We start from the raw sequence: 25,846 nt of genomic DNA, 5'->3' as shown, positions 1-25,846 counted from the left end.
GTACAGTTGGTTTTCAGGCAATGACTTGATGGGGTGGCTTATTTTCTTCTTAGTGGAAGATGTACTTTCTGAGACAAGATTTTTTCTCTGTTTTACTTGTTTAGGAGAAACATGCTTTAATTACTAAATCTGATTGAACGCATATTATACAAGTGAGAAAAAGGACTAAACAGTACCATACTCTGTGTATCATACTATGTTCAAGAATATATCTATAAATCTTAACTATATTAATGGTGTTAATAACGGAATATAAACATGAAAAGATGCAAAACATTTCAAATCGTGTTAATATAACGGTGTATACAAGGACATCTGTGAAGATTGCACAGAGTTAAAGTTCAACAACAGGTTGAACAAAGCAGGAACAGATTACAGGAATGAAAGAGTAATATATAGATAAGTCACACACATATTAGGTGCAGTAACTATATGTAAGCTCAAACACAATATTCTAGTATCCAGTACACGATGCTTGCAATTTCCTTCAAGTCAGACCTAAGTGCTTGTTACCATCACACAATCTCTTTAAAATCAGATCTTAGTGCTAGCTACCCCTACTGTTTAGCGGTAGTAAGCACTAAGACCTGATTTAATGAGACTGAAGATGCTAGTGATACTGATACCTATGTAATGTTATTACGTCTTATCTGAAGTAAGGCAATAAGATGTCATGATAGTGATTACTTTGTAACTTGTTAGTGTGACTTCTCTACAACTAAATGCAATAGGCAATTTTGATGCTGAACAATTCAGTAGTAATCACTGTGCATTCAATACGTATGGAAGATTTCATCTGGCATCAAAAAGGATTCACCTAGAGAGCCCAGCAAATCAACACAACTCTGGGCTGTACAACCCTCAACCTACTCATGGTCACTGTAGTGCCCATAGATATTCAACTCCCCTCATGATCTACTGACACTGAAAGAACATACTGAACAACTGTCAAAACGTCCTGGAGAACAACCTTTTGTTTGTTGTTTGTGTGTTGTTTGATGCTGCACTCAGCAATATTCCAGCTATATGCAGCCATCTGTAAATAATCAAGTCTGGACCAGACAATCCAGTGATTGATATCATGAGCATCGATCCACGCAATTGGGAATGATGACATGCATCAACCAAGTTAGTGAGCCTGATGACTTGATCTTGTTAGTCGCCTCTTACGACAAGCATAATCACTTTTTACGGCAAGTAGGGGTTGCTGAAGACCTATTCTACCCTGGATCTTCACGAGATAACAACCTAAAGGGTTACAGTCAAGATGAACAAAACAATTAACCTTAGAGAAATCACCAGATCTGATTTTTCTTTCAAGCAATTCACTAAATCTCACAAAACTTGAATGTAATCACTTCAAACATTGCAGTTCCAAATATTAGTCACAGTGAAATCATAATTCTTGCAAAAGGTGCATTTGTTAATGTGGAACATGTTACTATATGCACACAATCAAATCTTGTGTAACATGTTATTCAATTGCATATTACTGGTTTGCTGGTTACAAATGCAAGCAGTCAACAGTCAGGGGCAGATAACTCTGTCTCCCAGTCAAAGACATGCATGTTATCGTGCAGGCAGGTACAAAGGCAGCAGGCAACTCTACTGCACGAGTGACCGCCTTACCAAGTTGTTTTGTGTTTTTATCACGTTGGGATCATCATTTCCTAAGCGTTTCTTGTATATTTCTAAAGCTCGGATGTAATATTTCTCCACCTGCAATAAATAACCAAAGAGTGCCAATTGCATGCAGTGCTACATGAAGGAGCTGGACCATCGGATGTCTATTCATCTCCTAGATGCCAATAATCACATCAACCAAACATATAGGGAAAGAAGAAGAGAATGTGGTCAAAATCAAACAAGGGTTATGTGTCTTCTCATAAAGAAATTCCACTAAAAACTATGAGCATGTAGGAAGAACTTAAAATGTATAAATCTGTTTAAACTGGTTGATGTGATTACCAACTTGTCTCTCAGGGAATAACATTGTACCAAAATTGGAAAACTTTCACATGGTGTTCGGCAGAACAAACTGACACTGAAAATAGAAATTTTGGTCATTCTTCCACAAAACAGATACAGAAATTTTGAATTTAGCATCACACTGGCATGAAGGACAGAACACAGTAATGTGGTACAGAAATAAACCCCTAGTGTCATCAAGTCCTCATGCCAGTATGGATGTCCCTGGTCAGTGTGAGACGAGGATGTATAGACTGCTGGTCCCTGCTCCTCAACAACATCAAGTCTTACCAGGTTATTCTTAGTCTTAGCAACATTGGGGTCATCCTGGCCTAGCTTACTTTCATAGATTTCTAGAGCCCTTTGATAGTACTGCTCTACCTGTTAATAAAACATCATGCACAGTTAAAACAAGTGAATAGGAGGAGTTGTCCCTCTTGCTGAGATCTCATGTCCCATGTTGTTTGCACATGTGAAACATACAAAACAATATACCTAGACTTGATCACAATGTTTTTTTTAAATATGAATAAATTAATAACAGCATATTATTTCACTGAGCAGTTATTAACAAGTTATTGAAAACATTAATATTGATTCATTACGACACATGCACTACTAAACAAACAAAACAATATTCCTCTATGACTGGATAATTAAATTGCCTCGTTCTTTTTACCTCTTCATATTTGCCTTGGTTTTGACACAGTAGAGCCAGATTATTAAGTTGTTTCGCTACATCAGGGTGATCTTTGCCCAGCACCTGAAACCAGTTAAATAAAATGTTAGCTCATGGAAATTGGATCAAATACTTCCACTGAGTGACAATGGTTAAATGTCGCCTTGTTCAGTGAATGAAACACTGTCTTGATCTCTAAAGCACACCTAGCTCAATAATACGATTAGTAAAAGTCTTTACCACATAGTCAGACAAAAAAGTAATTTTGAAAATTTATATTTAACTGCATTGATCTTAATTAATACATCTGAAGGTCAGGAACATAAGAAAACCCATCACACCTCAATTAATCACATAAATACTGAGATCTTAATAATATTACAACATAATAAAACTTAATTATTAACAAAATAATACACACAGTCCTTTGTCATAAAAGCTGTCTGAGACAATCCACACAGTATGATGGCACACTCTCCAACAGGCCACACTTGTGGCCACACGATCTAGTTTGGTTGCTTCTTACGACAACCTATTCTGACCCTTATTCCCAATGGGGTGTGCTTCTGTAACTGCACTCCTAATCCTACCTTTTCCCTTATCTCCAGTGCTCTCTTGCACAGGGGCTCCGCCTCCTTGTACTTGCCACGCTTCCCATACAATACAGCCAGGTTGTTGAGGGTGGCTGCCACCTGAAGAGAGGAGAGGAAGGCACTAGTTACTCAGCCATCACCAACACTGGTGGACATTGAACTCCAATGGGCTATTTGTATTACACCCTTTATAACGAGGCACTGACTTCAATATAAAGGAATTATCACAAAAATATAAAATAAATAAAATAAGCATAATCATAAAGGTTTCTGATGCAAAATCGCGTGTCTAGAATACTGATGGTACTGATGGGCAGCGGAGTTAAGATGAGAAAACTGCAGTATTTTCCATTACCAGAACTAAAGCTCATGAGTGAGTGAGTGAGTGAGTATGGTTTTACGCCGCTTTTAGCAATATTCCAGCAATATCACGGCGGGGGACACCAGAAATGGGCTTCACACATTGTACCGATGTCGGGAATGGAACCCGGGTCTTCGGCGTGACGAGCGAACGCTTTAACCACTAGGCTACCAGACCGCCCCTAGTACTACATGTACAAGCGGAGTTGAGATGAGAATACTGCAGTATTTTCCATTACCAGAACTAAAGTTTATGAGAAAACACTCCTTAGTTAGTACACATTTAGTTTCTGACATGTACTGTGCTGACCGAAGGCAGAAAAGCCCTTATTATGGCCGTTCCTTTTTATAGTCACTTTACATGTGTGTCGTAAAGCCCAAAAATGTTCCTTTAGTGGACTTGCAGCAAAACAGTCCTCTTGTCATGTAATTGATTTAAAAGACGGAAGAAATCCCCCCCCCCCCCCCCCCCCCCCATCTTATAACTAAGAATGTACATGTTGAAAGCAAACTGTGTACTATCATACAACTCATTAAAATCAGGGTCACATTCAGGTTTAGTGGTCACGATGCAAACTGTACATAGTGCAAAACAAACATTTCTAGTCTACATGACGACAACATAAGCATGTCACATGCAGGCCATACAGCAAGCACGATACACAGCAGCTGTCTCAGCAGTTGGTCATGTTCAGCCTGTGTATTCAATGTCTGCATGAAGAATTGTGCAACGATCAAATCATTTCAAAGTCATTTGAAAGTTTGTCATACAGTTTAAGTGAAACAGAAAGTGTTACCTATGTGACATATGTCATGCAGACATGCTGTCAGCTGATACCATAAAATGTAGAAACACCCAGTACTCAGCGGTAGAAACTAACAGTTTTAGGCCACTAGTCCTTATAATGATAACAGATAGCAAAACCCTTAAAATGGCAAATTTCTACTAGTCCTTATGATACCTTAACTATTGGGCAGTTTGGCAAGGGCTACAGGACTAGTGCCAATTTCTAACGCTGAGTACTGGGCCCTGGCCCCGTTCCACAAAGCAATCATAGCGCTACGACAGTCGTAAGTCTATGTTTAAGTATGGGAGTTACGATTGCCTTAGCGCTACGATCGCTTTGTGGAACGCGGGGGCCTTGGGAGTTACGACAATCTAAGTGCTGAGATCACCTCATGGAACAAGACCCAGGGCTGATCCACTTTCAACAAACACATTCATGTACTACATGTGATATCTATCATGCAATAATAGGTTGGTTCTGCAGGTTAACTGACTGGACACCAATGAAATATGCATTACCCACATGACAAGGAAAAGCTGTATGACTCATCACCCTTCGACAATGTATTAGTAGTTTACCAATGATGATGAAGGAAATGATCCAAAAAGTATGGGGAATATAAAGGAGATATTGTTATTGAGAAATATTAAAGGTACAAAATCCCCAGACACCACAACCTCCTGAGACACTGTCTGCAGATGTACAAGATGACAAGATCTGTACTTCATCAGTAGTATCAGCTGAAAGCCATGACATTTAGTCAATCTTGGGATTTGGAAAAAATGGACTTCTGAATGACAGGTTTCCTCTTGTGTGATGCTCAATATTCAAAGACACAAAAAGTATGACACACAAGTGGTGATATATAGGGCCAAATATGCAAAGCAGATTTTCAGATGTGAAAGTGTAAATTTGCAAATAAAAAGAGAAGAGTGGTGATGAAAATCGATAAAATCCAAGTGCCGGTTGTGTTTTGCACAGCAATGAAATAAACTTAAAGGAGGCCAGATCCACTGCAAACCAGGTGTCCACCAGTGATTTTATCTGCAGGAACAGATAAATCTGAGGGTGGATGAAACTGTGCAGTGCTACAAGCAGCACAGATGGACAACTAAATGGATCACATGCACTACACCAAACACCAATGATACACCAACCAACCAGCCGGCCGACCCATCAGGTGGCCTGGTGGTGGAACAAAAACCAAGGCGGGTAGGCAGGCAGACAACAGCAACAACTCACGGCAGGGTGGTCAGGCCCCAGAGTCTTCTCCCGGATGCCTAATGCATCATTTAGTAGATTGGCAGCCTCCTTATACTTGCCCTGGTCTCTGGAAGTGATAGGCAGTAAAAGTCAAACAACTAGTCTTGTGTGGACGCTAATGTCCATGGTTGTCCTTGTCAGGTGCTGCAGCATCTGTCACCAGGTCCAGGCAGCCATGACAATCTGTACTCCTTCTCAAGGTTCTTAATGGGGCATAAAGTCACATCATATATGGATGACAACTGCAGTATTTATCAACTGAATGATTTCAGTAATGGTATCAATTCATCCCACAGGGGCATGTTGTCCCATTCCAAAAAGCGTTCATAACGTTACGAGCTAAAGTAACAGTATATTTGATCACCTCTCACCACAACCATAGTGTGCTGAGGGCCTATTCAGTCGGAATCCAATAGGAGCACATCTACGTTAGAAAGCTGATTTGACATTCTAACACTGTAGTTCATGAATGCAGTAGTTGTCTTTCCCATATATAGTGTTCTTATTATATCCATATTGCTCATAACAACACTTGAAGGAGAAGCTTGATGTCATTGACTGCCTGTCCCCAGGTGTAGGCTGAAATGGAAGGGATGTATGAGTGTTAGATAGGGCAGACACTCACTGCAGGATGACTCTTGCCCAGTGTTTTCTCCCTGATGACGAGTGCATCCAGCAACAAGTTGCCCGCCTCTTTGTACTTGCCCTGATCCCTGGAACACCAACATACATGGCATGCTGGGCACAATACAACACTTCCCTACACCCTGGTACCACCATCAGGGAGCATGCTGAACAGGGAAGCATCACGTCATTTCAACAGAAAACAGCAAAGATAGATCAATGTTTTTCTTTACATTTCTCATATACCTATACCATATACCAGACAAAGGAAAAATAATCAACATAACTTACTTTTATTAAATCTCAGCTAATGATGAAAATTTGGCACAATAACTTCTCTTCATAGTGTTATCCAAAAATCCAAATTCAACCTCACATTTTGTCAGACGTCACCACAACTTAATGCAGGGTAATTTTCCTGTGTGTGACAATATTGATAGCAATCAAAATAGCTTCCTCTGAGGTTATAAAAATATCTTGCGACTGTCTGTAATGTAATGAGCAGTAACGTTTTGAAATATTACGTTAACTGTACAGCATTTCCTAGAATACTGTTCAATAGTATTTTGTGAACATGGCTCCGTCCATCAACTCTCATAGCAGACCACCAATACAGTACACAGCAAGCTGACTGACCTGTATACTAGGGCGAGTATATTTAGCATTGTGGCAACATCTGGGTGATCATGCCCACTGGTCTTCTCCAGGTCCTCCAGGGCTTGTTTACACAGTGGTACTGCCACCTCGTAGCGACCCTGTGACGCATATTGAATGACTAGATTGTGGAGAGTGCGCAGACGGGCGGGGATCTCATAGCCACCACTTGCCGCCTGGGCCATTGCACTTGGTTGTGTTGGGGACAGAACTGGAACAAGAACACCATTCAGTCAGCTTCTTCTACTCATATTTCTGCATCTTATGTGCTAAGAGTATTGTTAAGGTGTCTTTGTATATTCATAATCTTTTCTCTTTGAAGTACAATTCCAATGTGATACTATATCATAAATGTTCTGAAAATGAGGAGCAGCTCGCACTTTAATTAGGTTTTACACTTTAATGTTTGAGACCATGTACTTTCCTCCACTGTAATATGATATATAAGCTTTAATAGTTTATGCACAAGTAATATATGCAGTATATTTGTATTTCTAGAGTGAATGTGTGAAGTATGTTATTTTCTGTAAAAAATCTAAAATGAACTGGTAAGTTATGAAATATTCTTTACATGTCACAGGTCTACTACTTATAAACATTGAAATAAGGAGACGCATATTTCCAATGTGAACAGTGAGGCCGTCTTACCTTCAGGTTGTGGTCCGTCATCATCATCATCTGGAAATCCCAGATCTAGTGGCTGTGAAGTGGGTTCAGGCTCTTTTTCTTCTGTCTGTCGACAACAAAATATCATGTGTTAGCCTGGTTACAAAGTAGGAGCTCTATATGTAGTTTTTAGTAAATATCTGAGTAACTACCCCTTCTGTCTTATGTTTAGTCGAACCAGATATAAAATAGGAGTGAGTGAGTGAGTATGGTTTTACGCCGCTTTTAGCAATATTCCAGCAATATCACGGCGGGGGACACCGTAATGGGCTTCACACATTGTACCCGTGTCGGGAATCGAACCCGGGTCTTCGGCATGACGAGCGAACGCTTTAACCACTAGGCTACCCGACCGCCCTATAAAAATAGGACCTTCAAGACAGGTGTCCTGTACCTGAGAAACAATAGGCTATGAAGATGGTTGGTCGGGTTAACTACTTTTATGAAACCAACAAGCATAGCTATGGAGTTGACATCCAAGGATCATAATCAAAACAAATCTGGCATTTGAACCCCAGATCCACTAATCTTTGCAACAGCAAAGGGATGCAACTCATCACAGACAACTGTGGCACCACAGACCACCAAGTTGATCATACCAAGTCAGAAATCTGAATTATTAACTAGCCACGTCAATCGGTCACATGTTTGAAGTATGCTTTAGTAGTAATAGTAGATATTTGACTATTTATTATAATGATGTATGATTATGATGATTATTATTATGTGCATGTCAATCAAAAAGCTGTTTTCCTGGAGGCACTGACCATGCTGACTGATGTGTCATTAGAATCATATTTCTTCATTTCATTCATAAACTCCAGGTGTTTCTTCTCCTCTTCCAGTGTGGCCGACTTCTGCTCACTCAGCTGCAGCTTCTGCTGTGTGTTGGCCAGCTCGTCCCGCAGCCAGCCATTCTCCTGACATAAGCGCCTCACCTGCGCTCGTAACTTCTGTTTCTCGGCTTCCACATGTTGTAGATGATTAGCTAATGCCATCATTACCTGCCCAACCAAACACATGCTGTAACATTTCATTGGATTCACCTAACAAACAACCTGAGAAAGTGATGGTAATGTCTGTGTACTACGATGATGAACACTTTTTACAATGTAAAGCAATTAGTTTCTATTTGTATACAAGATTAAAATTCAAGTCATCAATAAATTTGATGAATGTTAAAAAGAGCGATTGCAGTTTGTGCCAAACATATTACACATATAATGAAACGCATGACAACCATTGGCTGTGAACATCAATGAGCATTTCATGGACTAGAAATAAACATTTTTCCAAGTAACTTTCTTTTCTATGTAAATGTCAGTTCATAGGTTATTAGGTAGCAAAACGCAATTTTTTATGGCATTTTTGCAGCTAGCAACAACTAATTACAATTCCTCATCAATCACCAGTATTGAGAACACAAGTATCAACTTTACACAGACATATAGTTGGCAGTACCTGAGCCTCTCCTAGTCCCAGCTCGATGGATTCCAGGGACTTCTTGAGAATATTTGCTTTTTCTTCCACGAGGTTTGTGTCTCCATTCTCCCTCTTGATTGTTTTCATGGAAGTGAGGAGAGAGTTGAGTATCTGGTGGTGCTCATTCTTCAGCGTGTCCAGGCCCTGGATCACCGTTTTGGTGTTGTTGATGATCTCGTCCTGGGTCAACGCCGTCATCTTGCCGATCTCCTCTATCTTCTTTCTGCAATACAAAACAGATCCTCATTTACTTTCATATTTCCAAATATGAAGCCTCATAGCATAAGGAATGTACAGGAAGCAGGTAGTCAGTAGTCCGCTCCAGTTCCAGCAACATGGGGTTCTGACTGATCAACCAGGGTTCCTGCTGTTGATAAGGAAACAAAACAATCAGATGAAAGGGCTGTTTCCTGAAATGGATATGACGCTTAAAACAAATAATCAGTGACCACTTAGTTTCCAATTAGATCAATTATTATACATTTGAAATTTTAGTGAATTTAGTGAATTAAACAGCTTAATGGGGAAATTACACCAACTTTAATACCCCTTTCAAACAGGTTTGTTCATGAACAACAACAACAACACCATCTATCTTGTGATAAACATTGATCTTGCAGTCAACGATATTACCATGGATTAAAATAATGTCAAGGATAACTGGATATTGAAACTGATGGAAGTAGGCACTTGAAACTGTAATGTCAATAACATCTAGAGACACATATGTAACATGTTTGTCCTACTACAACGTCTCCTCTGTAGATGGGATTCAGCCCAGTCTCCAGGTTTAGCCTTTGTACAAAGCCTTAATTCAACAACAATTATTTTGGTCTGGTACTCTAAGACAGCCAATATGTTGAAAGTAAAATATATATAAAAAATCATGCTGAATGGAAAGTTTTAGCTGATAGACTAAAGTGATTTTGGTAGCAAAGCTTCTGTTGTTATATTTCATCCTAACGTATCATTGAACATGTTATTCAGCCCAAAGCAAATCTGAGCAGCGACGTATCCTCATGACATTACAGATTACTACCCTTATTTTCCTGCTGGGTGTAACTTGTATAATCTGATAGCAAAACACTTAATAAGCATTTCGTCTAAACTACAACTTGAGTTCAGATAAAGTTTTCCTTGTCATGCAGAATTCAAAATGGTGGTTAGGGAAACAGTTATAGCAGTCCTACACTCATTGAAGATAAGAACTGCACAAATGGCTACTACAACAGAAAGTCATCCCGAATGTGTTGAAAAAGTTAACATCCAGCATGTATATATCCAGCTCGTGTCAGAGAAGACACAATTTATTTAAACTGTCATCATTGACACTATATAGTCATTCAGTTTGCGATAAGTAACTTACAAAACCTTGGTAAAACCTCCAGCATAAGTTCACATTTATATCACGAAAAACAAGACACATATCACAAGACATTCTTTGACTCTTTGAACAATGATGATCTCCAGGACTCTTCAATACACCATTGAGAGCTTATTTGGAAGAAACAGGGGGTCACAAACCACCAAGATTTGGGAGACAAGGGCAAAAACAGCTTTAATATTTCTATCAAAAAACGAGATGTGTACCACAGCAGATCACACTAACTATTTTACTGCTAAGAACACGCTGGGAATAAAACACATAAAATATCCGGCAAAAGATTGAAACATTGACTTCTAAAACCAGGGTTGTATTCCACAAAGTGATCTTACAATCATATTGAACGTTACACAAGTTAAGCCTCTATTAGTGAAAAACAGTCTTGTGGAAACTAGCCTAGATCAAATATTTAACACACATATTTAGTATATCCTACATGATGTCACAAAATGTCAGCCCTGGAGCATTACAACACAGTATGTTCCTCAGGACATCTCAACGCATCATTTCAAACAGAAGTAGATACAAACACAGCAACATTTCCTTCACGCTGATGAACAGCAAGTGAGTAACATAGATCTAGACAAACACACATTTTGTAAGGTAATCCACAATCTAGAAACACCTCTTGGCCAATGAATGAAAGTGTGTCAACACAACATTGCAACTATGTGGTTGTACATGGGAATATCTAAACACAATCAAGTTTAATTTGTTTCCTCAAATATTGCCCTACAATGCTTGTTGAAGTTGTTCAGTGACAACTTGCTGTTTATGTTCACAAAAGAAGCAAGAGGATAGGTGTCATTGCAGCTAAGCCTGTCATGACAAGCTTGACACATTGTACTCTTCCCGGTGTCATTAATGTTATTAATACCCTAAAAGAAACAAAAAAAGACACAACCATTTATATTTAGAGAACATCTAAAGACAATATAATCCCCAAGCACACACACTGACTTATTAAACCTGTTGACAATGACCATGTTACAACAAGATCTTAAGTGTTTATGAGCTCTTCAGTGAGTAAGGAGGTCAGAAGGACTGTTAAACCTAAATAACATCAGCCCAGAGTATCTGCTTTGTGATATTTATTGTTGGGAAATATCATAACACCATCAATAAACAAATACGTTTGACTGATGAGATAGCTAGGTGTCACCCTGTAGTCCATAGTAAGTATCCCAGCTGACTTGTATACAACATCAACCTGTCAGGCGCAATTGTCTTGAGCAGGCAAACCAGCTATTGATAGTGTGAGCATTGCTGTGCCTCACTGGTGAAGATAACACATAAAACCAGCCAGGGGAAAGTCTCCAGCTACTCGTCCTTTGAAATGAATGAGTGAGTGAATGGGGGCACATCCTCTTACAACAATGTGAGGTGTGAGGTTAATGCTATACTTTTTAACCAGTAAAACAGCAGTGTACAATGTGTCAAGCTTGTCATGACAGGCTTAGCAACAATGACACCTATCCTCTTGCTTGTAGGGCTCACTAAGCATTCTTATTGTAAGCGTAGGCTTGTGGAAACTTGGTTGACTGCGTGTCATAATATTCAAATTGTGTGAACTGATGCTTATGATGTCAATCACCAGATTGTTTGGTCCACACTTTACAGCCTGCCATGGTATAGCCATAATACTGCTGAGAGCAAAACATACTCAGCAGCTGTCATGGTCATCTAATGCCAATACAAATCATCATAACCAGCGTGATGTAACATACTTCTTCAGGACTAATCGGGCACAAGACAGAAGGTCATTCTGGACAATGCCTGGACTCTATGCACCAGGTTACAGCTGGATTTCGTCTGGTGTCGATCCAGAATCACTCCCTAATATTCAGAATGGTCCCAGTGGACCGAGAGTTGCTCCCCTTCCTCCCTAGGTGTGTGGTCAGTGAAGGAGAATGTCTGTAAAGGCCAGATTGCGTGTCTGCAGGGACTGGAAGGGAATCAGGATCAATAACTACTCCTGCTGATGGCCAACTGAGTACACAAGCATACAGACCAGGTGGAGGGATGGCCAGTGTAGATGCAGACAAACACTCTCGATACTTGCAAGACATGGTGGTAGCCACACACTCCAGTCTGCTGTTACCATACAGTAAAAAGCAAGCCTGGAAAATTACCTGTTGTGTTGAAGCATATTAATGGTATCGACAAAGACTGTCTCAAAAAAGCTTTTTCTAAAAATGCAGAATGCTAATTGAGCCTTGTCTGAACATGTCTAAAGGGGTCTGTTTTATGATGATGAGTAAGTTTAAATGTGATGACATAGACAGGAAGAAAAATACAAGAAATATTTGGAATTGTGTTTGATCAGTACTTCAGTCATTTCATGGTATACCAACATCGTGTGGGAGGTAAGACTAAAGTAATGCAGGTCTCTGATGTTTACCTCTTCAGTGAAACCAACAAGAACTGTGCTGACAGTGACAAACAAAGAATCATAAAAAGGCCAAATCTGGGATCCAAACCCACAATCTAAGATAAACCGGGCTCAAGAGTGCACCTCTGCACCGCAATTGCGCCCCCTGATTCACGTAAAATAAAGCTGGGTAGTTGGGGAAAACCTGCCAGAAATATCTCCAAGTTTTCTTTGCTAATTGTCATATTTCGCATAGCTCAAGAAGTAATGCTCATCTTTGTCCTCATTGCAATACAAGGATGGAATATGATACAATCCATCATCCACATCACGTGTTGAACAGCCTGACAGACAGGAAGCCCAGTGAGCCAGTGAGGTATTCTTGTGTTATGTTTACCACTGCTGCAGTGATCATCTCCACCATGCAGCAGTGCCAACATAGATTGACACCTCACAAGACAGTCGCATGTTTGCTTCTGTGCGATTACCTACATCACTCACAAATATCAAACTACCTGAAATCAATACTGCATCGACAGTATAAGCAGATCTGCATATGTCTAGTAAAGCCGCAAGTAACAGTCTATATCTGATTGTCTTTTTTATATTTGACCCACATGAAATAACATTTTAAATTTCAACTCACATTAGCATGATTAGGAAACAAAATTAACAAAATAATAAAATATTATAATCTTAAAAAAACTCGGGCAACTTGGTAATAATACTGTCCCTAACTTACATACCTTATTTACCTAATTGTAGACAGTGATTATTGATCATTTGCTGCCATTATACTTTGCTGGCTGAGAAAAAGGTCAAAATTACTGCATAACAGGCTAAAAACTATATACAGAATTCAAAACTCTCCAATGAACCAGATGCTTCCTAAAAGAATGTGGAATACATTATTTGATTATTTGAACAATGAGGAACAATATACACAATATTACATGAAAGATGAGTTAGCAAATACCTTTCAAAAACGTGTGAAAAGGAGAACTTCATGCTGTATTTTCATATCACTGATTGCGATACTTATACCACAGTCACCTCTCAAATGTCTTTCATACACTATAAACACAAATCATTTCGTGAAGACTGCCTAGCTTGCACCACAGCCATGACACAGAACTGAACTGCATGAAGTCGCAGTCAAGCAGGCCCTGGCTCATGTATAATTTCAATGAGCAGGAAGCTGGCACATTATGTAGATAGTTATTCTAGAGTGTCTGAGCAGGTGTGAACTCTAGCTGGCAAAAGACTGCTGTAAACTGCTGTGTTGATTAACATGAAGCACTGTCAGTCCAAAGGAGCCCAAGTAGCTGAACTCGGACCCAACACTTACACAGCAGTTCAGCTGACATAATGAGAACACAATCAAGTTGTTGCTAATTATGGTGAGATAAACACAGACCTTGACAGGGGGCTAAAGCTTAACATGCTTGGCATAGTATGGCACTCTCTACAGGAATCATTTATTTCAGGAGCTCCAATGACACAATTGGGTGAACGAGTGCTTGTCAAATATTTTTTGGGTAACATTATCAAGGGGGACATCAACATGATCATGAATGGACTTCTAATTTTGTGTACATATAGATGCACTAATCATTGGCCTACCTCATCAAACAAATTAAATAGAATCAAAAGCAAAGTTCATTCAAAGAGGAAACTGACTTCTTTCCATTCTTTTTATGATGAATTTGATCAACCTGATAAAAAAAGTATATAAATTCCCTAGGCCAAGGGATATGTGAACTGATTAAACAAATTACAATTCTATCACAACAAAAGCATTTCCTCAAAGTTGACAGTCAACCTTTACACTGGAGCCAAGTGATATGCAATAAGGCAAAAAGAGTACAGTATGATGTCAATGTTGTCACCAACCCAGGGCTAGTACAAAATTCCTGCAGACTAGTAGAAATAAAACTTTCCCAATTTTACCATTGTTTTATATTACAGGGGGATTTCATCTTTACCTGGGCTTGGGCTCGTAAAGCTTTTGAGATTAGTTTTAACCCTGCCAATGCGTGTCAACCCATGTAACTGTCAACATATATGTTCAAGCGTCTTTTTTCAAACAGGTTAGGGAAATACTGCTATATTATCCTGTCAGATTTAAAAGGAAAACAAAGCTACATTCTCAGAACAGTGATTGTGCCTGAGACAAAAGGCAGTAGGACATTTCTACGATTGTATAAGTTTTGATAGGATATTCCCCTATATCATTGAACAAAATTATTAGGACATTTTGGATGTACACTTAGTCAATGGCCTAGAAAATGAACTGCTCTGAAACTGTGCAGGTCTGTTTGAGTTTGTAAACAAATAGTGACAGGGGTGATCAAGTGTGTTGATGCAGCGCAAAGCCTCTAGTCTCAAGAGTGCAAATATGTTACTTTGCACCTTGACCTACCACCTACAGTGAGAAGACATTTCTAGTTTTGCATGGAGATGTAGAAAGGCCCACATCCCACAAAGACTGTGATGTAGTACATATATACGCTCAAAGATATAATAAAATGCACTGGATATAATAAACTGTAAATCAAGCAACTATATCTTGATGTAAGTAATCAAGCAGTACACTAAACATTTGCAGCACCAACTTTACAGCAGTGTTATCATGAGTAGGCAATTAAGATTGCAGACAGCTGTGAACATAAGAGATCGAAAATATCATAGACATTTGGTACATTTCAAAACATGCTCTACGAATTAATTGATATTCAGCTGAGTTTGTCCATGGTAATGAATATATATGAAAGAATCACAAGAATAGCAAAGAAATGAACGCGTAAATTCTGATCAAATCAAAAGCATTTGTAATTAAACTACAGAAACAGAAAAAGTAGTGATTTTTGTAAAACTACTTAGCATTACAACATGTAATGCGTAATGGACTCCTCTTACAATAACACATTTTATTATATACTTCAGTGTGAAAGACTGAGTTTTCTGAAGTTGAGAAAAGTATACTTTCACTGCAGTGAATATAACACTTTGACAGAACTATTGTCATACAAAAACATGAAAACATGCACAGAAATTGTCTCTTTTATCGTAAGTATCTGGCCCGTTCACAAACTGTTGACTTCCTCTTAACGTTAGTACCACATTGACAGATGGTCATTTATGGAGTTAACATCACTTCTTGTTGTTTGTTATTCTCTTGTAAATGTTTCATTAAAAACTATAAATTTATCATGTAAGTCGCTATATCGCTGAAATAATGCTGATGAGATGTTAAATTTTAACTCACTTATTTATCTTGTCAATCGAGACTGTTCGTTTCGCAAAGTGCCCTTTTTGTTATACCTTCGCTTCCAATAGTGATGTCCTAGGTTTCATAAATTGTGTTTTTTTAAGTTGATTATGTACATTATTATATCCAAAAGTATGATAAAGAAATTTAGTCATCTCGAATAATTTTTTATTACTTTTTTTTTAATATAAAGATCTTTCAAACTCAGAACTACTTTTTAAGTCGCATTTACAAGAGATGGTGAAACGTCCCAGTGTGTTTGGTAGGGACAATTTACGTTTCAAGGTTTTACATTTGTAATGAAAAAAAAAAAATTCTGGTAGACAACTACACAAAAAGTATATAATGAATCGGATATTCCATGTGTCTTGGGAAATATTATGTTTCTCTTATCTTGTGACAGAAGAGAAGAGATATTTTCACTCTTGGCTTTGATACTTCACAACACATGAAATATCCTCTATATATCCCCTTTCCGACGATGTTCGAATTTCAGTCTGCAAGTGCCCTGTAATCATCACGATCATGTTAACTAAATGAGTAGTTGCATTTGTTAAATGTTAGACAAACTCTAACATTACAAGTTATCAGTTTATGTGGCATGACCACAGTTCAAAACGTATAGATCTCACATAAAGTTCCAAAAATGATATGAGCAGTTTTGCGCTTGATTCGTACTCTGTGTTCCATCAAGCTACATCAATTAGCTATTATCTCAAAGATGTGCGGTGCTTTTAGCGACACAAGAAAGATAAATATTGGCACGAAGTGAATATGCTGTATATCTAATGTAGCCCATTTCTGAAGAGCCTAGAATATGCAACATCTGTGACCAACCGTTTACTTATCCATATTGTACAGTGATGTACTACATAGGCATACAGTTCAACAAACCGGAATACCTGCTTGTGTATCGTTTTCCATTAGAGAGGATGCAATAAAATGAAGCTTATTTTACATATAGATATTTGTGCAGGCTGTGTGACATGGTAAAATATCTTTTAAGGTGAACTTCACATAAAATACAGTTTTTCCTTTGGACGAGAAGGACGGTCACATGACTGAAAATAATGGTCATATGAAAGCATGTAAAACCCCTGGGAATTCCCTAGCATGACTACCTATATAAGGGTTGTTCCTGATCATTTAGACAACTTAATCTTGAAGTCTGCGTTTGTGCTATGGAAAAGGAGTGTTTGACTGCATGCCCCTTATAGAAGATCTGGGTTAGAGTTGGTCTTCAGCAACCCCATGCTTGTCTTAGAGGCGTCTAACGGGATCGAGTTGTCAGGCTCACTGACTTGGTTGATGCATGTCATCGTATCCCATTTGGTCTGATCGATGCTCATGATATCAATCACTGGACTCAATTATTTACAGACCGCTGTCATATAGCTGGAATATTGTTGAGTCCAGCATGAAACAACAAACAAAAACAAAATCATAGAATATCCTTGCTACAACCTATCCTAGCAAAGAAAACAAAGAAAGCACCCCCAAATGAGCCTATCAACTTGACCCTTGCCTGGCCTGACAGTGACAGTCAACAACATTCCACAACAATCTATGAATTTTAGTTCAGTATCTATTCGACATATCTTCATACTTAGCTTATTGATTAACGACTAACACTTATGATGGCCATACGTTCATGGACAATTTTTGGAAAAAAACCAAAAAAACCTGTTATGTTGATCATTTCGGCCATTTCACGTCCTCAACTTGAAGTAAATGTTATACTACTTCGTCACTGACTTACTAAGGTAGTTCTTAGCAGATATTTCTCATCCAACAATATTATTAAAATCTATTTGTTCTCATTAAACTACAAAAGATGTTACAGAGGAGCGATTTGAGCATACATATGCTTATGTCACCTCTCCTCTTGAGGCACTATTGTTTTAACGACACACTCCAGTGTAAACATGAAGTCACACATACTACATTAAAATGTGTACCATCCTTTGAGGTACAAAATATAAAATATGAATTGACATTTACACCAGACATGGTCTTTTTGTTTTGTAGTTTTAATCTTTAGCTAAGAAGACTACTGATAGGCAACTTATCTGACCCATGATACACCAAAACAGCCAATATGAACCGAGTGAAACCTTCATAAACAGGTAAAATGCTGCAGACTGTCTACTCTGCACTAATAGTGGGAAACCGCTAACAGCTCCTCCATACATTGTCATACCCTGTCAACAAAACTAGAAGATAGTGATGAATCTGTCTAACAATAGAGGTAATCAAGGGTACAGTTCAGATTACTCCCAGACAGCCCGAACAGGGGCTCCCACATAACTAGAAACATGCACTTCCATCTCAGCTGTGCTGTATACAGTATTTTTTTACTAAATTCAAGAGAGACACCAATAGGACTATTTGATGTATATCTATCAAATCAGGTGACAGACACATAATAGCATGAGTCACTCAGAATAGACAGTAGGGCATACATCTCTACACTCTCATCATATGACACTGCACAACATGAAAATGATTGAGCAAAAACTACCATGATATTCTATTTGTATGAATTCAACCCAAATTTAAGCCTCCTTTAATTTATCTCAGGTTCAAATTGGAATGACGATTATGTTGAGTTGAGGTAGTTGACTACTGATATGGCCCTGAGGAATGACATGACTTAAAGTGCTGATGTAATGTTTGGGCTGAGTGTGATAATATAATTAATGATTATAGGCCGGAAGTGGAAGAAGACTACAGTGGCATTCAGATGTAACAACACAGACTATATAAACATGAGGCAGCGAGCCATGGCAGCCTGCATTGTGAGCCAGGCGAGGTAAAAATACAAAGTCAGGACTTCCTGTGGATCACTATCACATGTTAGCAGCAAGGTCAGGTGAACTCCCTCCCTCACATACATACACTGTGGGCTTTCTTCCACTGACTCAGTCACAGTACGCAGACTGAGAAGCAGACCTACAGTCCGTGGCACAGCCTACCCAGTCCACCGGTGAATCACATATCGTCTGATCAACATTCTATTGATCAGCGATTCAAATACATCTGGCTCACATCACAAGATATTCTCACAATATACCATTGAAAAAAGGACTTGAATTTGTTCAATATGTCTTCAATGTTTTGATGAAAACTCACATCATTGCACAATGCCATCTTATTATAATTGGTAGCCTGGTGAATGATATGCAAATGACTCATATGTGATAGAACAGCACATATTAGAATGATTTGTTTCAATCTTTTCATCTGAAAACTACTTACACTCGAAAGTTCTTGGCCGTTTCAGAATTCATCATGGAAGATAGAGTATTCTCTAGAATTTTTGTCGCTTCCCCGTGGTCCACCAAATAGCCACCATGGCAGAAGCAATTGACAAGCACACAAGGCATACCCAAGTTCGGGATGGGTGGAGCAGGTAGATAGACTTACAGCCAGGCTCAGTTGGTAGAGGTGAATTTGATCCTTATAATCTCCAGACAGTACGTAGTTAGACTTGGGTGAAGTAAAGTCTGCATTGCAGATGCCTGCATTATAATAATCAGACTACTCTGGGTAAAAACACAATTCTAAATGCCACCCTGGTGTCTGCTCCCCTTCTCTCAACAATGGACCTGTCCAACTATAGCAGTACACAGCCAGTGAATTCTAAATTTCCTACTACCACCAGCAAAGCGATATTGATTTTTCCCTAGCAATCAATAAGAGGCTGCTGTAGCTGCATCGCCACAGTGCTGACATCACTGCTTCATATATTAGTAATGGACGACCCATACTTTCATGTCTCAATACTTATGACCATTTCTAACCACAGTACCAACAAAATACAGGTTGTGTCATATGCGACTTGTTGGATATGAAGGTAGATATATTTCGTGGCAGCAGTTCTGTCCTGAACAGCTGCTGACAGTAACAATGATTTTCATAATTTATCTGCTGACGTTGAAGCCAAGCGTTTTGTCAATGTAACAAGGTCATGGCAACAGACTCAGGTGATGGGCTCCTTAATGAGGCTCATCAATGCATGCTAATTACCAGAAACACCACCATCAGCTCGTCCCAAACACCTTTTAAGATAAGGAATTGATGGCTAAGATAACATAACAGTCATATCTTTGACAAACTGAAATTAATTAATTTCTGGAACATTTTCATGCAAGCATGTTTCGACATTCCTCGCCATATCTTAATGATTATTTTGAACCACCATGACTTGCATTGAAATGTTTCCAAATAAATAACCCTGCAATGGTTACACATATGAAAGAAGACTACAAAATGACAACAAGAAGACAAACTGATTTGTGATTGTCTTGTCATGATGAACCAACAGCTACAAAGATGAGGTAACACTGAATAACACACAACACACAGGCAAGACACTAAGATAATCAGTGTAAGCATATCAGCAATAAGATCTTAACTGCTCAGCAATAAAGTAATAGATTTGTCAGCGTTAGAAAGTAACATTTATAGTCCACTTGTCCTTTTATGAAAACAAATAGCAAAACCGTTAAAAATGGCTAATTTCTTCTGGTTCCTATGATACCTGAACTAGTGGGCAGTTTGGCAAGGACCATAGAACCCGTGCTAATTTATATATAGTTGTTAATTGCAATCACAGAAACATAGCAAAAGTACAAATGTTGTTCCAGATATTTATCCATATAAGATAACGTAATGGTTGAATTAAACCAAAAAATATCATAACCTTGAACTTTAGGAATCTCAAAGATATGCAGTAACCATTTGCAATGGTTTCTGGTCACCTGTATAGCCCAGCATGAGTAAGGTAGCCAAGGTTTGTGAATAATATCAAATCCTGTTCAAATCTGTGTTTCCCTCTGTTAGCAGCTTAGACATTGCCTGGATTCCATGAACATGATGGTCAAATAAGCTACAGTTCAATGTGTATTACTACAGTACTTCCAAATGTATAACTAGGATGTTTCACACAAAATAGAGTCTGGGCTTGTCTTCAAACTCCTGCTGATCAGTATATCATCAGTACTGAGTACTACAATGGTTCAACACCTGGGGCGCTATTTGCATCCTATATTGCATCTTTCTATTGTATCACCCTGAAAACAAATGCACGTTCTGCATCATGTCCAAAAATAATTATGCATTATTTAATTGTTCACCCTTACCAATTACATTTCTTCTTAGTATGTTAACCGTTAACTCCTATAAATTAGAGCAAAACAAGCACAAACATTTCAAGCACATTAACGTCTAACTGCTGTTGGTATCCCATTGTTACAAAGCAAGGCAGGGACCTCAACCTCAATTACCTTTAAACCAGTTGAGCTCAAAACCTTAATCCATTTGTTCCTGCTGTGCGCAAATGTTGCCAAAACTGGAATACCTTGTGATGGTTTCTTGTCCCTGAACATATAAGATGGTTTTCTCACCTGAGCTAGGTCAGGAAGATATTGAACACCTTGGTGTGGCAAAAGATGATGGGACGACTGGCAACATCTGCCGCAAGACAATAAACCAGTCTCAACATACGTGTGAGCGTATTGAAGTGGTCACACTAACTCAGCTTCAAGACGCCAAGATAATCAGTCAATCTGTTTTTAAAAATACCTCTTGACTCATTCGTCATTCAATGCAGCCGACACACATGATGAGAGTGATTTATTTTAATTCGGTGTTGATCGAATATTCACAACAGCTCCACAAAACCTGAGGGTCATTGTGACTCTAAAGCAATAATGTGGGTTTTGTCGCATCATTTGTGTGCGTGTTCATACTCCATTTCACATGTTGTGTAAGAAACACCTACACACAGCTTCTGGCCATATATAGAAACTATAACTTGGGCTTCTAACATGAGTGGAGATTTTTTAAAATTACATAAGCATAAAAAAATGTGACGTCTTCAGTCCTGCCTATAAACCCTGACAATGATCTGACGTAACCATGTCTATGATGTACATATGCAATGATTATTTTAAATCACTGGAAAAAAAACATGTTTCTAGTGAACAATGCTTGTTTACCGTATATGACCGCGGATAAGCCGACCCCGTAGATAAGCCGAGGTGTTAACTTGACCATTGAAATATGAAAGAAAATGATATGACCCGCAGATATGCCGAACCAGGAACTGAAAGGCAAAAAACACTGCGAAGTCGGACTGCAAGACATGTGCCGGTAATCGCAGATATTAAAAAATATAAGATGAAAAACGTTGAAAAAGTCATTATTATTTCTAATAAAGATTTAACAAACCAGTCATCCACTTTCATAATGTGGGAAGCTGTTAATCTCATAATGATCGTTATATGTTGCCATCAACAATGAAGCGCCATTTTGTGAATCGGTGTATATATATATTTGATTTTCTCTGATTTGTCATCAGTGTTACTTCATAAGAAAACAATGAGGTCCTGATAGTGTGACTAGTTCTCAGTGGTGTTCACCTAAATACTATAAACTTGAAAGTAGGATAAATGGAGGATGGGAAACATATGGAAGAGAAAACCTGACCAACCCTGTTTTGGATTTGAGAGTAATTGGAACATCTACATAACTTATTAAGCCTTAGCATGTTATGATTTCTCTGAAGAATACTGTTAGGGCAACATACCTGAGTAGATAAGCAGCACAACCAGCAGGTGTTGAGGGTGAGGATGGAAAAGGAGCTGAATGTCTACATACTGTTGAGTTTAATACACATCTAGGCAAGCTTACCAATGGCAATGCTTCACAATCAGCTAAGAGTGTCAGACAGTAAAACTTCCAAACTAATGGTTCTGACTGAGAAGATATTTTTTGTTCACTACTGATTTTTCAGTGGCCTATTTACAATGAACATGGAGAGGCCTTGTAACTGATGCTGACAATGAAGTTGAGACCGAGCATTGTGCAAGGAATGTGCTACTATACAGTATCACTAGCGTTTGTGTCAACAATGGGTAGGGGCCAGCTCAGCCTCGTGTCAAGTATCAATGTCTGAAACATATAACATCACCATAAGACCGCTTCAATCAATGACTCTATACTGTACATTAATATCTTATTGATATTGTCAACTATGGGAAATAAAACATCCCAAACACTGACCTTCACAACACACAAGTGCTAGTCCCACCTAGGAGGACTGGTGCAGGTCCATGTATTCAGAGTGGCCAGTCACATTGGTCACGCCCTGTTGACACCTAACAAAGACACTTCTACCTGGCTACCCTCATCCTAGCACCAGGAAACATAGGAATTCACCTTCTCCTACAGTAACAGACCTGCCTCATTCATACCCCCACCACTGAAGGGTGAAGCCGGAGAGAGAAAGACAGTGGGACAGTGTTGGGAGGGAGCAAGGCAGGGGAAAGGTGCCTAATTGGCGCGATAACGGTGGCCTGACACTCTAATTTGTGTCAACAATGAGCAGATCCCAGGATACATCCATAGTCGTCAACTCACATCATCTGTGATGTGTCCTTGGAAATATGCTGCCTCTAAATCAAACATTCCATATGTAGAAAACCTTTCATCTTCAAAGTAACACTTTATTTCCATTGCTCATACACTAAAATGCCTCCCATCTCTGATTCACTACAGATCAGTAGTGTAAGAATATTCAACAAAATCTTACTCAAATTGCTCTGGTAACATTGAGACACAAATTGTGTATTTCATGGTTAATATATCATACGGTAAACTTACCATGCTTACTGAGTGGTATGCAGTGAAACCAAGTATGAGGTGAGGTGAAATGGGGTTTAACGTCGCGTCCAAGATTATTGCACTTCATGACTTATATAGCGACGTGCATGTACTTGTGTGTGTTATTGTGGCTGCTTGTACTAGTCCGGACTGATGCTGATTTATAGTGCTAGCTCACAGAGATACCATGCCGCAGTTTAACATGAATACCCCATTCAGACAAAGTATACTGACTCTGAGCCGACCAGTCCTTGCTTGAGTCCCTTAATGCCGGGCGACAGACAGGGTAACAATAAGTACCATCTTTTAACGTCTTTTAGTATGACGCGGTCGGGGATCAAACCCAGGACCTTCCGCTCTCCGGGGGGACGCTCTACCACTAGACCACGGAGGCAGTGGAAACCAAGTATGAAAGGCAAGGGTCTTTTGTCATGAACCTTTTATCAAAATCTTAAAGCCCCAAATACAATAGGACTCCGCCTTAATTTCCAACACTGGGTAAGTATCTGCATCATTGCTGTCTATGACTAAACAGAGCACAAGCACTCAAACACCTTTGCAATGAAAACGACAAGTTTGTGAACAGTTTCAAATGCTGTCAGCATGAGAACATCCTTGCTTGAGTAGAACGCAACCAAAATATCAGCATGTGTCATTATTACGGCCAATAATCAACAACTCATCTTTCAATATGGTTGCTATGGAAACAATGAGACAAAAAGTTTCTGATTCATTGTTCTTGTGATTTCGATAAAATCAAAATGCACATATTCGCAGGAGTGAGAGAGCAAGTTCACAGGCTGTGTAAACAATTTAGAACCAAATTAAGTACACACAAAAGCATAACTTATACCTCATGGATCAATGCACACTACCTACAGACAATGTTACGAACTAGAAACATAAAAATGGAGCAACGACTGCATTGAAATAAAAATGAAAGTAGTGCACTGTTGTTCACCTGGTACATTCATAGTAATCTGAATAGTAAGGAGACTGTCTGTTAACTCGCTATGTAATCTGGTCAGTTTGATATGAAGAATGCATATTCTCCATGTAATTGTTCCAAATTTCAGTACCACATTACCTTTTTGGTTTCCAAGGAGATGATGTTCACTTAATAAAATTAATTGTGATTCCATGAACAAACATTCACGCTTACGGAAGAAGTCCTTCAGGTCAGATGAATGAAACCCCAAGCGGTGCAAGGGCCAGCGCACACCACTGTTGTGAAGCTGTCACAAAGAGTTACCAATGCTGTGTCCCTGTTAGGTCAGTACCTCAATAAAGTACCTCACACCAAAGCTGGAAAGGACCACACTTAAACATGTTAGCATGTTTACTCAGGACAAACTAGTGTCCAGGATCCCTAATGACCCCTGTTGCTGCATGGCTTGGTGACACTGATTCTCACCAGACTGACCGGTGACCCATATACACAAGACCTTCATGAATAGAAAAATGGTATAGTGGTGTGTCATCATCCCTGAATGTATGATAAAGGCTATCTCTAGAATGTCTTTATCCTAATCAGACATCATCATACAAACAAGGTGAGGTGAAATGGGTTTTATTGTTCAAGATTATTGCACTTGCATAGCGACTTGCATGCATGAGTGCGTGTGAGTGAAAGCTGACCAGTCCATGTTTAAGCCCCTTAATGCCAAGAGCCAGGCAGGGTAACAACAAGTACCATCTTTTAACATCTTTTGTATGACAGGGCCAGGGATCAAACCCTCAGCCTTCTGTTCACGAGGGCACATGCTGTATCATACAAACTACAACAATAACATTCATCTTCCTGAGGCAAGGGAGTTAACTGACTGTGCAGGTCCAGTTTCCACCCGTGCCGAACTAGGCTGGAATTATGGAGTTAGATTTTGGCTGGACTAACGAATCTATGCATAGTCTTATCAAAATTGTGCAATGACACTGTCATGCAGATTTCAATCAATTGCAGGATTTGCAAAGTATGTATACTGCCAACTAAGCGTCAACAGATATTTTCCAAATCTTTTCATCTCTTTAATCAAGGTGCTCACATGATTTGATGCAAGTAAGACTCGGTTTATTAC

The 25,846-nt window shown here is 39.0% G+C and overlaps 1 protein-coding gene across 16 annotated transcripts in view; it reads right to left on the bottom strand.

Moving 5' to 3' along the window:
* The window catches only part of LOC139442587 (kinesin light chain-like), a 45,976-nt gene that overhangs the window by 12,332 nt on the left and 7,798 nt on the right, over positions 1-25,846 (bottom strand). For 4 of the 16 annotated variants that reach the window (XM_071223435.1, XM_071223438.1, XM_071223434.1 and 1 more), the window contains 8 exons: positions 9,057-9,300; positions 8,363-8,599; positions 7,578-7,662; positions 6,912-7,140; positions 5,631-5,718; positions 3,238-3,339; positions 2,648-2,731; positions 2,260-2,349 (listed from right to left, as the gene is read on the bottom strand). In XM_071223435.1, the coding sequence (XP_071079536.1) occupies positions 2,260-2,349; positions 2,648-2,731; positions 3,238-3,339; positions 5,631-5,718; positions 6,912-7,140; positions 7,578-7,662; positions 8,363-8,599; positions 9,057-9,300 (1,159 nt within the window). Of the gene's footprint in view, positions 1-1,629; positions 1,720-2,259; positions 2,350-2,647; positions 2,732-3,237; positions 3,340-5,630; positions 5,719-6,276; positions 6,365-6,911; positions 7,141-7,577; positions 7,663-8,362; positions 8,600-9,056; positions 9,301-19,361; positions 19,512-21,391; positions 21,512-25,846 lie in introns of those variants that run through there. The other 12 variants (XM_071223430.1, XM_071223431.1, XM_071223429.1 and 9 more) reach the window with 8 other exon arrangements.

This window comes from Haliotis cracherodii, unplaced genomic scaffold, assembly GCF_022045235.1.
Source record: "Haliotis cracherodii isolate W230 unplaced genomic scaffold, xgHalCrac1.p SCAF_5, whole genome shotgun sequence".
Taxonomy (NCBI): domain Eukaryota; kingdom Metazoa; phylum Mollusca; class Gastropoda; order Lepetellida; family Haliotidae; genus Haliotis; species Haliotis cracherodii.
This window is presented reverse-complemented; position numbering and strand designations above follow the sequence as displayed.